The sequence below is a fragment of the Bos indicus genome, chromosome 7, assembly GCF_029378745.1.
Source record: "Bos indicus isolate NIAB-ARS_2022 breed Sahiwal x Tharparkar chromosome 7, NIAB-ARS_B.indTharparkar_mat_pri_1.0, whole genome shotgun sequence".
Classification (NCBI taxonomy): domain Eukaryota; kingdom Metazoa; phylum Chordata; class Mammalia; order Artiodactyla; family Bovidae; genus Bos; species Bos indicus.
In genome coordinates, this window is record NC_091766.1 from 43,033,685 (window position 1) to 43,047,427 (window position 13,743).

The 13,743-nt window shown below is 57.2% G+C and overlaps 1 protein-coding gene across 3 annotated transcripts; it reads left to right on the top strand.

The window, feature by feature from the left end:
* Window positions 1-77: 77 nt before the first annotated feature.
* On the top strand, window positions 78-11,157 carry MISP (mitotic spindle positioning). 3 transcript variants are annotated; one of them, XM_070793427.1, is made up of 5 exons: window positions 78-203; window positions 5,417-7,284; window positions 7,869-7,999; window positions 9,395-9,433; window positions 10,490-11,157. In XM_070793427.1, the coding sequence occupies exons 2-5, from the start codon at window positions 5,475-5,477 to the stop codon at window positions 10,577-10,579; spliced, it is 2,070 nt and encodes a 689-aa protein (XP_070649528.1). In that variant the 5' UTR covers window positions 78-203; window positions 5,417-5,474; the 3' UTR covers window positions 10,580-11,157. The 3 variants fall into 3 exon arrangements, with proteins under 3 accessions (XP_070649528.1, XP_019820399.2, XP_019820398.2); XM_019964840.2 differs by lacking the exon at window positions 78-203 and adding an exon at window positions 1,189-1,286; XM_019964839.2 differs by lacking the exon at window positions 78-203 and adding an exon at window positions 1,489-1,566.
* Window positions 11,158-13,743: the final 2,586 nt, after the last annotated feature.

Here is a 13,743-nt window from a genome sequence, read left to right on the forward strand (position 1 = left end):
TTCACCTGGGCGGGGAGGGTGCGGCCAGGCCAGAGGTTGGGGCCCTGCCCAAGCAAGACGGTCCAGCCTTAAAAGGAGCCTGGTAGAGCCCAGGGGAACTGGTGTCTCCTGTCTGCGGCTCTGCACCCCTCAGACTCACGCCAGTGTGGTGGGTAAGGGGTGTTGGTGGAGTCCCTGCCTGCATCTGTGTGGCACCTGGGCAGGTAAGGCCTGGAGGTAAGGGGGCTGCTTCCCATGGTGCGACTTGGCTTCTGTTTTCTGGGGGGGCCTCAGGTTCCATACCTGCCCACCCCACCTTGGTTGTGAGGCTGCCCCTTGCTGGGCTCACAGTCCCCTGGGGGACAGATACCCTCAAGCTTGGCAGAGAAGCTGGTTCCTGGCAAATGGATGGGGACATGGGGCAGAAGCTGCTGGCCTTGCTTCTCTCACTACATAATCTGGGTAGGAGTGGCCACCCATTCTGGGCCTTGGCTTGCCCACCTGTACAGTGGCTGTGTGAGCCCTGCGGGGGAGGTCGCCCCAGTCTGGGATCAGGAGAGCCCTGGCATGTGGGGTGATCCAGTCTCCACCCTTCCCCCGCACTGTGAGCAGCCCTGCCAGATTCGCAGCTGGAGGCACATCAGATGGAAGAAGAGACAGGTTCAGAGGGGCCCCACAGCTGTCCAAGGGGCAGGTCAGGACAGAGATTCCCATCCCCCACCGCCCGCCACCCCAGCCAGGACCGGAAGCCCAGCCACTGTGTACCCTTCCCTGTGGACCAACCACAGCACCCAGTGGGCTGAGTCTCCCACAGGCTCAGGGCCGCCGTGGTTCGAGCAGGTCCTCTGCACCTCGGCCAAGGATCAGACACCACAGCCTTGTGCTGGGAGCACCTGCCTCCACCTTGAGCCTCAGTGTGCCCGGGCCCCAACCATCCCAAAGCTTTCTGGCACCTTTATGTCCTCATTTGGCCCTTTATTGGGAGTGGGCTGGGGGGCGTCCCCCGATCCTGTGATGTACCCCGCTTCCTGGAGGAGGAAATGGGCCCAGAGTGGTTAAGTGGGATTTGAATTTAAGCCCAGCTGAATCCCCAGAGACTAGGACGCTGGACTGGTCCCAGTAAGGATCTCTCAGGGGAAATGGCCCCAGAGTGTGGGCTGAGCCAGGTGGCCTGGGTGGGGCTCTGGACTTGGACCCGCCTCTGAGGAACAGCAGCTGGCTTGTGGACCAGCTCAGTGACCCCGGGAGACAGATGGCCCCTCTCTGAGTGATGCTGGGAGGCGGTGGGGAGGCCCAGAGGGTTTAGGGTGAGTTTTGGCTTGGGCTTTGTGGGCTGGGGCCCTGGGTGCCAGGGGGCAGTGCAGCGTGGCGCAGCAGCCGCCCTCCCTCTGCAGCGGTGTCGTCTTTCTCTTCCTCCTCTGAACTTTGTTTCTCAAGCCCAGGTGGGGCCTGGGAGGAGGGGTTGCACCTGCTTCCCGGGGTGGGGCCCTGTCCCCTAGCAACCTGGGGCCAGGGCGGGGCTGGGAGGCCTCTGTGCCAGCCAGGGAGCCAGAGCCAGGCTTGAAGTCTGTGGGGCTGAGAGCACGGGTGAGGCTGGGGCAAAGGAGGGTGGGATGGACACTAAGGTGGGGGGTGGGGGGTGGGGGGTGGGGGGTTGGGGTCCTGCTTGGGTGGGGAGCTCTGCTTTTGGCATGGGGGTTTGTGTGTCAGCAGCACCTTCTGACCCCAGTGGGGCCCTCCGGGTACAGGGAGGAAGTCCGCATCCCCACTCCAGCCCCCTCTGGGGGGTTCAGTGGGCTTCCAGAGACGTAGGGGACCTCCCCTCGCTCTGAGCCCCCTGGCTGGCTCTGAGGCTGGTTTATGTCCTTCCTATGCTGCACCTGACAAGAGGAGCAGAGGCCAGTCCCTGAGCTTTATCAGGGCCCCAGTCTCTACCCTGGGCTTCAGGACCCCAAATCCATTGACCTTGAACCCTGACCCTCTAAGGAAGGGGCCTGATCACACCCCTGGGGCCAGAGGCACAGCTCACCCCCGCTGATTCTGGGAATTCGGGGGTTTCTGGGGAGACGCTTAACACCAGCCAGAGGCTTGCTTGGGGAGGGCTTGAGCAGCCTATGACACCCCCTTCCATTGGGCTGGGGTCTGATTGGGGCTCACTGGAGGCGGTGGGGTGGTCTCAGTATGAGGGGGAGTGTCCAGCCTCAGGGAGGGCAGCTGGAATCCCGTGGGTGTGGGGCAGAGACTCGGCCCAGAATCCAGGTGTGTTAAGGGGCCCTGCTACCAGGGTCTTGGGGACTGTAGCCCAGAGGGACAGAAGAGGAACCCTGAGAGCCTGTCCCTGCTGTGTGACTGGCCCTGTCTGAGCCTCAGGCCCTTCCAGCAGGCCTTTGCCCAAGGGCAGGAGGCCAGTTGCAGTGATGAGGAAGCAGGTATGTGGCCCAGAGGCCATAAACCCAGTTTCAGTTTTGGTATCAACAGGGTACAGAGTTGGGACTGGGGAGGAGCAATCCCAGGGAGCTTCCTGGAGGAGGAGGTGACTGCCCAGTTTCAGAACCTGTTGCTCTGTCACGCCCTGTGTGACCCCTCTCAGGGCCTTGGTTTCTTCTGCTTCATGTTGAGCACAGAATGGCCCCTGGGTCGCAGGCTCTTGTGAGAGGCCAACAAAGTGCTGGCATGAGATGCCCAGTTGGGAGGAGCCACTCGAGGAGTTGGAAGGCTCTGATTGCTAGTACAACTCATTTGTACAGTTTGTGAGACCTCCAGGAGGGCGGTTTCTTCTCCAGTGTTTCTGTGTGCCAGGCACCTGCTCGGGCCTCCTGGTTCCTCCCCAGGCCCTGATGTGGAGTTGGCACAGTCCCATCGTACAGACTGAGGCTTGGTGAGGGAGTGCCTGCCCCAGGGTCACTCTGAGATCAGTGGTAGAAAGTGAAGTCGCTCAGTCATGTCCAACTCTTTGCGACCCCATGGACTGTAGCCTATCAGGCTCCTCCGTCCATAGGATTTTCCAGGCAAGTGTGCTGGAGTGGATTGCCATTTCCTTCTCCAAGGGATCTTCCCAACCCAGGAATCGAATCGGGGTCTCCCGCATTGCAGACAGACGCTTTACCATCTGAGCCACCAGGGAAGAGATCAGTGGTAGATCCAGGGTTTAAAAACTAAAAGCATCAGCCACTGCTATAAAAGCATTTCTCTGGAGCCTACTGCATACCAGGCTGAACCTGCGTGGAGGTTGAACCAAGCGTGGCTGAACCAAGCCTCTCTTGGTGGCAGCTGCGTGCTCTGGACCTACCTACCATCCAGAGGGACACTGGGGTCAGTGGGAAACTGGGGGAGACTTGCCCAAGGACTCAGGCAAAGAGGGACCCCACCCTGCTGGCCTCAGTGAATCACCCAGAAGGAATGGGCTGAGGAGGGATGTGTCCCCCACCCTGCCCCACCCACCAGGAGACCCGACACCCTCTGGGTGTGCAGTTCTTTTTCCTGGAGTTAATGTCCCCTGTGGCTTATAAATCCTTCTGGGTGAGCCTCTGCCCACTCACTAGGCAAACATTTCTGCATCAGCCCCATCACGCCTGCACTCGCCTGCATTCCCCAGGGGTCCAGGGCGTGGGGACCAGACTTGCCCTCCAAGGTGGGCTGGGGTTAGGGGGGAAGCCTGGAGGGGCAGCCGGCTCTCTGCTTGAATGAACTCTAACCCTGGCCCCTGGACACGCGGAGTGAGAGTGAGCCAGCCTTTATTAAGCACTTGCTGTGTACCAGACTCTGGGCTATTGGGACAGATGCTCACCTGGGCCCCTGGGAGGGAGCTGATGGCTTGCAGTGGGAGGTGACAGGCCTTAAACAATCTTCTTCTCCTTGCAAAGATGTGTAAACACCCGGCCACTCTCAAGTCTTTGGGATAGAGGCTCAGCCCTCTTGGCTAGGACTTATCACCTAAGCCTGCTTGTTTTTTAAATATTTTTTTCCTAGTTATAATTCAATATTTGAAAGACTGCATGATAAGAACGAGTTGATTGTAGCATGGATCCCCATGATTGATTTTAGGTTGCTTGATGTCACTTTTCCAGCTCAGGGAGGGTCTGCAGTTTTCTTTTAAAACCACATTTCACTTTCACAAGCAAGTTGGTGTAAAAAGGCAGCGATGTACCCAGTAGCCTTGGTGGCATCAGGGGGCTGAGGACGGGGACAAGGGCTGCTTGAGGAGCTGAGAACAGCTTAGCTTCCTTTCTTCAGCTGTACTGGGCCAGGTACACATGGGATGCTCAGGCCACAGGCTCCAAGGGTGGAGGCAGTCTGGAGGGGCTTCCTGGAGGAGCTCCCTGGACTGCAGCTAAGGAGACTGTGGAAGAGCAGAAACCAAGGTCCTCCCAGCAGAGGGAGGAGGAAAGGGTCAGATTTGGGGTCTGGTGCCTGTAGAGTTCGTGGGTTTGGGTTGAGGTAGTGGCCTTGAGTGCCCTGGGCAGGGTGTGAAGGCTGCAGCCTGGGATGCCAGGAGTCGTGGAGGTGTAAGAGCAGCTGCCTGGCCTCCACAGAGGCTCCTGGAGATGTGCTCAGAGGGAGCCCCAAGTCCTGGTGGGGCTGGGCCCCCTGGGGCACTGGGTCAGGGTTTTGCCTGGCCCTGAAGGACAAGGCCCAAGGTACTCCTTAGCTGGGCCAAGTTTTATGGTGCTGAGGCCATAATCATCTGGAAGGGACAAGGTGTCCCTCTGGGCAAGTTCAAAGAGAGAGCCAGATACGGGATTCTCTGTCTAATCACACCCCTCTCTGGGCCTCAGTTTCCCCACTTGACATCCCTCAGTGAGAGGTGGGGCCATCTGTAAATATCAGATGAAATGAAGAATCACAGAAAGAACCTCAAGATGCATGTGCCTTTAGAGAGAGTTTGTCAGGGGGTAGCCCCCCTGTGACTGGACCCAGTGAGCTGGCACCCAACAGGTGCAGTGTCTGGGAGAGGAGGTGGGAGGGGTGCCTGCAAATGTTAGACACACAGGGGACGAGTTGTTAATCAGTACAGGGGCCCTCAGGGATTCAGGTGTGGCTGGATCCAGGAGCTGAAACAATGTTTTTAGGGTGCTGCGTTGCAGTTGGGGGTGCTCTTAAGCAAGGTGTGTCCTCAAGGGCAAATATGGCCCCCCAACAGTTCTGTCTCATCCTATCAGCCTCACAAGCCCAGTGGGGAAGAGGGTCCAATTTTCCACTTTAATTGCAAAGTCCCAGAGTTTAATGTCATTGGCCAGGTTGGGTCACATGTCCATCCCTGTACAAATAACAGAGGTCCAAATATAGAATGCTCTGATTGGCAAGGCTGAGTCACTTACCCATCCCTGAGCTAATCACAGAGGCCACTTGGCCAGGACTTTGTCCTTGGAGGGAGAGGGACTACAGCTCTCCCCAAGTTCTCTGACTTGGTAACCCACACATCCTTCTCCTCCTTCAGTGAGCCCAAATCGTCTCCACCTTGGGAGCCTGTGGTGGGCAGAGACCTCCTTCCGAACATGGACCGAGTTACCAGATATCCCATCTTCGGCATCCCTCACTCATCCCGCATGGCCGGTGTGGCCTTTGATGGTGACACCAGCTACACTTTTGAGTTGGTGGGCGTGGGGCCCACGGCCAGTTTCTGGAGCCAGGACGAGACACCAGCATGGCCCACTGACCATGAGGCCTCCCTGGAAATGACGCGGACTGGGACATCCCGCAGCCTGCGTGTCTTCCCTGGCCGGATGGCCCCATGGCCACCCTGCCCCCAGGATAACGAGGATGAGGAGGTGAAGGCCTACCACCTGGAGGCCAGGGACACCCCACCCTGGCAGCCACAGAACCTGGAGCGGGAGCGCCAGGCAGTCATTCGGGGCCAGGCTGTCAGGAAGGGTGGCACGGTGGCCACGCTCCGTGGTGCCTCTGACCACAGGGAGCCCAGGGGCCCCAGCCGACCACAGTCCATGCCCCTGGAGGAGAACGAGATAGACAGGGAGCAGATTGACTTCCTGGCAGTCAGGCAGCAGTTCCTGAACCTGGAGCAGGCGAACCCCCCACCTGGAGCAGCCCACGCCAATGCAAGGGTTCTCCAGAGCCCCCAATCCAAGGTAGCCCATGCAAAAACAGGGGTCTCTCGAAACACCCCACTTGGGGTGGCCCACGTGAATTCAGAGGTTCCTCAGAGCCCCCAACCCAAAGTGGCCCATGTAAATGCAGTGGCCTCTCAGAACTCCCCACCCAGGGCCAGTCAGGCCTCTAAGGCCCTTAGCAGGCCACCTCTGGCCAATGGGTACGTCCTCCCAGTCAAACCCCAGGTGAAGGAGGTGGTCACAGAAGAGAAGAGGGTTCACCCTTTGCCTACCAGGTCTGTTGCCCAAGCCCTGGAGGACCCCGGTTCCCGGTCCAGAGAAGAGTCCCCAGAGCCCCTCAAGGAGACGCCCATTGAGCGAGAGATCCGACTGGCCCAGGAACGGGAGGCAGACCTCCGAGAGCAGAGGGGGCTTCAGCGGGCAACCAGCCACCAGGAGCTGGTGGAGATCCCAGCCAGGCTCCTGCTAAGCAAGGTGAGCCTGGCTGCAGCACCACGGCGGGACAGGGGCCGTCCATCACTCTACGTACAGCGGGACATTGCTCAGGAGTCACAGCGTGAGGAGGATCACCGGCGGGAGGGGCTGCAGGTGGGCCGGGCATCCACACCTGACTGGTCCTCCGAAGGACCTCAGCCCAGACTTCGAAGAGTCCACAGCTCAGACTCCATCCTCAGCCCAACCCCAGATGCCCACGCGGCCAGCCTGGCCCCAGAGGTGAGGAAGGTGAGCCGTATCCCACCTGATGCCTACCAACCATACTTGAGCCCTGGGACGCCCCCAGGAGAGTCTCCTGCCTCCCACGCCTACTGCAGGCCCAGCAACCTCTCAGCAGATGAAGCCAGGCCAGTGGGCTCTCCCAAGGCTGCAGGGTCTCAGAGGCATCCCTCAGAATCCTCTGCAAAGCCCTCAGGCCTGAAGCAGGAGCCCCCCCGGGGACCCCTGCATGCCAGCAGGGGTGTCCTGAGACAGGAGTACTTCCATCTGCGGCCCCTGCGGTTCAGAGTCCCAGATGAACCTGAGAGAGCTGAGGCCCCCCGAGTTTGGGGCTGGGAGGTGGCGGGGGCCCCAGCACTGAGGCTACAGAAGTCCCAGTCATCTGAGCTACTGGAGAGAGAAGTGGAGAATGTCCTGCGACGGGAGCGGGAGATGGCTGAGGAGCGGCGGAGTGCTCTGTACCCTGAGGTCTTCTCGGATGAGTGCTGTGACCACGACTCTCGGAGCTCCTCCCGCAAATCTAGTGAGGACGGGTCCTGGGAAAGGCTGCTTTGTGCAGAGTCTCAGAGGAGGGTGGCAGGAGGAGTATGAGGATGCCAGGAGAGGGTGAGGGTAGGGGAACATTTGGGGAACTTCATCCACCACCTGGGTTGGCTGGTCTGTCCATTTGTCTGTCTGCTGAAGCAGTAGATTTTGGAGAAAGATGTTAACTTTGCCTTGAGTTTTTTGCTTTATGGATTTGGAGACTTTGTTGTTAGGTGCATAGAGGTTTACAGATGTTCTAGCCTCTCAATCAATTGCTCCTTTTTGTCAATGTGAACTGCCTCCACCCCATGTCACTTTCTAGTGTTTTTCTCCTTGCATGGTCAGCCCATCTGTTGATCCAGTTTCTCCTGACTGGCTATTCTGATCACTCTGTCTATCAGTTTTCCCAACCAGCTGTCTGCTCTGTCTGTCTGTCCATTCACTCATCTCCTTAACTGGTCCAGCCTCTCAACCAGAATCTGTGTCTCTTGGGCTGAGTTCTCACAGACGTTATGCCCTCAGGAGACTATGGGACCCTCCCTGATGCCCTTTGCTTCCTCTCCCCTCCCCAACCCCCACCAGGCATCACAGGCAGCTACTCAGTGTCTGAGTCACACTATTTCACCCCCATCCACCTGCACTCGGACCTGGTGTGGACGGTGGAGGCCCCGGCCAAGGATGCTCTCCAGCAGAAAAAGAAGAAGGAACAGTGGGTGAGTCTTGAGTTCTGCCATCCCCCTGGAGGCCTAGCTGAGGTCTGACTCCCCATTAGGGGCGGAAAAGTTCAGGCAAGGTGCACAATGGATAAACTGAGTTTCTCTTCATGTCTGGGCTGTATAAGCAGAGTCCCCACCATGAGGTTGTTCCCCCTGAGCCAAAGGCTGAGGATGAGCTCTGCTTGGAGGAGAGCAGTGGCAGTGTATCAAAATGAGCCTTATTATTTTCATGTGTTTATTACCATCAACATCATTTCTGATTATTATCCACATCATATGATGGATGTCTCAGGGCTCTGCAAGCACCATGCCTTTAACATCTGGAGGGATTTTTGTTTCCCTTTTGTTGAGAAAGCCATACTTGCCTGTGCCCAGGGTCATACAGGGCTTCCCAGGTGGCGCTAGTGGTAAAGAACCCGCCTGCCAATGCAGGAGATGTAAGAGATGCAGTTTGGATCCCTGTGTTAGGAAGATCCCTTGGAGGAGGACGTGGCAACCCACTCCGATTTTCTTTTTTTTTTTAGTTCTCTCAGTTTATTACTATCAACCCATCTGCCTCCACCCTCATGCATGTGTGCTCAGTCATGTAACCCCATGGACTGCAGCCTGCCAGGCTCCTCTGTCCATGGACTTTTCCAGGCAAGAATACTGGATGGGTTGCCATTTCCTTTTCCACCACTCCAATATTTTTGCCTGGAAAATCCCAGACAGAGGAGCCTAGTGGGCTACAGTCCATAGCATCACCAAGAGTTGAACATGACTGAGTGACTAAGCACTCATGCAATGTCATATAGTCTGAGTTCCCAAGCCAGTACTTGAACCTAGGCCTGACTCCAAACCCTACATTTGTAACCATGAGGCCATCTCCTCTCTGGTCAGGAACTGTTACACTACAAAGAATAACACCCTGTCCATCCAGCCTTGCCCATGTGGTGCTCACAGTCTTGCCTAGTGGTTTGGGGCAGAATGGAGTCTGGGGACCTGGGTTCAAGTCCCAGTCCTGCTGCTTGCTGACTATGTGAGGGGCAAGACCCTGCCCTTCTCTGACCCTCAGTCTCCTCCCCTGTAAAATGAGTGTGATAATAAGAACGTCCCCCTTCGAACCTTAGAGCAGGGCTGGCCACAGCAAGAGCTCTGTAAATGTCAATTGTCTTTGTTACGATGATGTTTACAAGAGAAAACAGTTGCAAATGATGGGCAATGCTTCAATGAGGGGGACAACATGTGGGAACAGCATGGTGGGTGGTTTTGAGTTTGGGGTGATTGAGGAACGCTTAGGGGACCAGAGTGGGCAAGGAAGGCCTTCCCTTCTTCCCCAAATGTGACTGTGCATCGAGTCCAGTGGGGAAGGCTAGAAGGCCCTGGGGACTAACATGTGTTCCTTTCCTGTAGTATGCCGGCATCAATCCCTTGGATGATGTCAACTCGGAGGTGAGTGTGCTTCTGGGGCGAGGACCTGGGCCTTCCTCCCTTCCCCCTGAATCAGTGCCCCCTGTCCCCTGGCATCAGGGTCGTGGGAAGCCTTTCTTCTGGGTGTGGGTACTTGCCCTGGTATCTTCTTGATTGGTAGTGTCTGCCTGAGGTGGACTTTTCTGTGATCTGCTTTTGATGCCTGCCACAGGCACAGACTGTGGAAAGAGGGTCCACCTGCTGCCTTTTTAGGAGATGGTTTTGGGGCAGGTTTGGCCCAAGACAGGGGTATTTTCTTTGAGGGAGGGGTCCACCTGAGAGTGTCACCTACCTCACCTGAGAGAAGGTCACCTACCTCAGTGGTTTTGTGGAATACATTTGTGACCCTCTCTGCATGCAATGCCAGAGAAGGCAATGGCACTCCACTCCAGCACTCTTGCCTGGAAAATCCCATGGACAGAGAAGCCTGGTAGGCTGCAGTCCATGGGGTCGCTAAGAGTCGGACACGACTGAGCGACTTCACTTTCACTTTTCACTTTCATGCATTGGAGAAGGAAATGGCAACCCACTCCAGTATTCTTGCCTGGAGAATCCCAGGGACAGAGGAGCCTAGTGGGCTGCCGTCTATGGGGTCGCACAGAGTTGGACATGACTGAAGTGACTTAGCAGCAGCTGCATGCAATGCAGGAAACTTGAGTTTGATCCCTGGGTTGGGAACATCCTCTGGAGAAGGGAATGGCAACCCACTCCAGTGTTCTTGCCTGAAAAATCCCACAGACAGAGGAGTCTGTCAGGCTACAGACCATGGAATCACAAAGAGTCTGACACAACTGAGCAACTAAGACTTTCACTTTCATTTTGATCTGAGTCCACAATGCCAGGCCCGGGCATTTCCCTCCTGTGGGGTTCAGCATGAGTTAGCACATTCCTTTGCACTGTTACTGGGAGTGGAGGGTCTGAAACAGGAAGTGGTGGTCCTACTCTAATTGTTCTCCAGGCCTCTCCTAGGGGTTAGTGGTCGAGGGAGCTGTTTGGGGACTTAGAGCCCTGAGGAAACTCCATGCCTCCTTTTTGCAGATTCTAGAGGCCACACGGGTGACCCGACACAGGAATGCCATGGCAGAGCGCTGGGAAGCCGGGATCTACGCCAGCGAGGATGAGGACTGAGCCTGGGCAGGCGCTGCCCTGGCACTGGGGAACTGCTGAGTCCCTGCCTTAGGACCTAGATCCCCGTTTAAATCCACACCCGAGAACTGCACGTCTCGTGCTGACGGTCCCAAGGGTGGATGCATTTGTGGGGTGTGGGGTTTCTTTCCCGTTTTCATTTTCCTGGAGAAATTGCTGTGCTTTTAGATGACTTCTTCTGCTCCTGTGACTTTGCCAAACACTCTTGAGTTCTGGGAGGAAAGAGACCAGTCCTCTCACCTCCTGATATAATTATTACGGCTGGTCTGAGAGGGGAGACATCCTAACCCTTCTCCTTCTGGGAAGTCCCAAACTGACAGGGGAGACCTGCCTGGCTCCAGCCCTCGAAAGCCTCCAGTCTCAGGGAGGAGGCCTGAGCACCCCAATCCGAGGGTCTCGTGGCCCCCTCCGCAGAACACCCAGCACAGCTCTGACGTTATGGGATCCCATGGGGACAGCTCCCTAGCCCCGGGCATTGAAAAGTGCTCGATTTAGGGGCTTCTGTCCTACCTGAAATAAAGCAGCCGATGCGGTCCCTGCCTGGAGTGGGCGTGCCCTGAGCCTCTGCCTCCTTCACTTCTCCAGGTGACATCACTGCCCCCACCATTCCACTTCCCCAGGTGAGGCATACAGAAGGTGCTCAAGTAGTGCTTGTTCATGAGTGATTGTTCAGCTCTCCCACGTGGCCTCGTCAGTCACTCTCAGAGCGCTTATTCAGCTCCAGCTGGGTCCCCAGTCCCTCTGGCTCCAGGGGCAGTGATTAGAAAAGGGTCGTTATTAGGCTCCACACATATACCACAGGCACCACTCCCGCGGATGAGATTATTCCCAGGAATGACCTGGTAGTCCTGACCCTTGTGTGGCTGGGGGCCCCTTTGCCCACCCTGCCTCGATTTCCTCCATGCATGGGGGTGGTGATGGGACCTCTTCTGCTCTCCCAACCCGGACCTCAGGGGTGAAACCCCAGCACCTGTGCATGGACCCCAGAGGGACCCCGACGGCGGCTCCTCCCCCTCCGATCCGGACCCACCCCCAGGATCTAGACTAGGAGCAGCTGGGGACGCCCACCCACAGGGTCTGTCCCCACCCGCTGCCCCCACTCCCTCACCACGGCCCGCGCCCCCTTCCAGCGCCTCCCCGACAGGCGGCCACAGGGAAGCCGCCACAGCTATTCTGAGAGCTATTCTTGAGAGCGGCCCACGCGGGGCGGGGAGGCGGTGCACCCGAAATAGCTGAGGCTGCGGGCGAGGGCGTCCCCGGGGCAGGGGGTAGGTGAGGTAGAGAGGGGCTACAGTGGGCAGAACAGATCCGCAGAGGGAGGGGGCCCTGTCCCCCGGGGGACCCCAGTCTAGGAAGGAGGCAGCGTCTGTATTCAGGGGGACGCCAGTCTAATGGAGGAGGGGACCTGTTCTCAGGGGGACCCCAGTCTAGGGAGGAGGCAGGGCCTGTGTCAAGGGGACCCCAGCCTCAAGGAGGAGGGGCCTGTGTCCTGGGGGAGCACTGGATCTGGCAGCATGCCTTCTGCCTGGTCCAAGGTCTGCTTTTCTCTGTGGTTCCCACTGTTCTGTTCCAGCCCCAGGAACCAAATGTGCCCCCCACCCCCCGCCCTCCCCGCTAGCCTTTTAGGAAGGCAGTTTCGGGGTCTTGAATACTACCTGGGCCTCACCGGCTCCTCCCCCATCTCCTACCACATCTGTTCCTCCTCCACCCCAGTGCCCACTGGCTGCTCCCCCTGGTCCCCCTTCTCTGAGGATGCCAGTCTCTGGGGGTGATTGGAACTAGCAGGAACAGAGGGCTTAGACCAGTACAGCTAGGTTTTCTGACAGTCCTGAGGTCAGGAGTCTGGCTCAGGCCTCACCGGGCTGAATCCAGGCATGGGCAGAGCTGGTCCCTCTGGAGGCCCCCGGGGAGCACTGTCTCCCCACTTTTTCAGCTTCTAGAGGCGCCGCATCCCTGGCTCGTGGCCCCTCCCTCTATCGTTACAGCCAGCAGCCAGCAGCTCAGCATGTCCTGTCTCTCTGCCTCTGACCCTACCCCTCCCTCTTATAAGGACCGTGTGATGACACTGGGTCTGCAAATCCAGGGTCGTCCGAATCTCAGGGGCCTTAAATTAATCCCTCCTGCAAAGTCCCCTCTGCCCTATGAGGTGACACGGCCACAGGCCTCAGGACCAGGATGGGGACATCTTTGGGGCTGTTACTCTGCTGACCAGACACAGAAGGACACACACTGTCTGATTCCACTCACAGGAGGTCCCTGGAGGAGTCAAATCCGCAGAGACAGGAAGTAGATGGTGGGGCCAGGGGGTGGGGGAGGGGATGGGGAGTCATTGTTTCATGGGGACAGAGTTTCAGTTTAGGAGGACCGGAAAATACTGGAGATGACGGTAGGGCTGGTTACACAACAGGGTGAATGTGCTTAATGCCACTGAGCTGTGCTTTTATGTTATGTGTATTTTACCATAGTTATTTTAAAAAGAGAAAGGAAAAAATAGGTGTCTCTCTCGAAGGCCTCAGAAGGACCTTGGGAAAGATCCAGGAATGATGCATTTACTGGCTTAAAACCTGAGGAGTGTGCTGAAAAGTGCACTGTCCTTGAAATTCTCAATTCACCCTCACGGGCACATTTCAGGAGGCGGGTGGGAAGGTCTCGTTTTGATGATTCACTTTTGCTTAATTCTTCTCACTGGGCTGTGCCCTCGGGGAAGGGAGGGGAAATTCTATTCCACCTGCCAGGCTGCCTAGTCCCACAGGGGCTCGGCAAGAGGTTTTTTGTGTGTTTTTTTTTCTGGTGAGAGGTTTCAGTGAAGTCTTAGTGCAATTCCCAAAGGAGGGAGGGTCTGTCTGGATGGAAGACAAAGTGGAGACAAAGGCTGTGTCCGGACGTCTCTACTCTCTCTTTCCTGGTTTCCTCCCAGGTCGAGGTGTGTGATCTGGGGAGGAAGGGAGTTTTCTCCGAGGCCATTAGAAAGGCTGAAACATAAGCCCGGTTTCCAGCTGAAAAGCCAGAACCTTTCCTTGCTCTCAGCATTTTTCACCTTCTCCTTTGGCGGTGTTGCTCTTATTCCATTAACTCCTGCAGGACCACGTGGGGATCAGGAACCAGGAGCTGGGCTGGGGCTGTGGCTCTGGGTTCTGGTGTGCCTC

Bases quoted from the DNA above. Each gene is read 5' to 3' on its own strand.
- MISP (XM_070793427.1), top strand. From the start codon at position 5,475: ATGGACCGAGTTACCAGATATCCCATCTTCGGCATCCCTCACTCATCC. The intron at 7,285-7,868 runs GTGAGGACGGGT...AACCCCCACCAG, and splicing joins GAGCTCCTCCCGCAAATCTA to GCATCACAGGCAGCTACTCA. The intron at 8,000-9,394 runs GTGAGTCTTGAG...CCTTTCCTGTAG, and splicing joins AAAAGAAGAAGGAACAGTGG to TATGCCGGCATCAATCCCTT.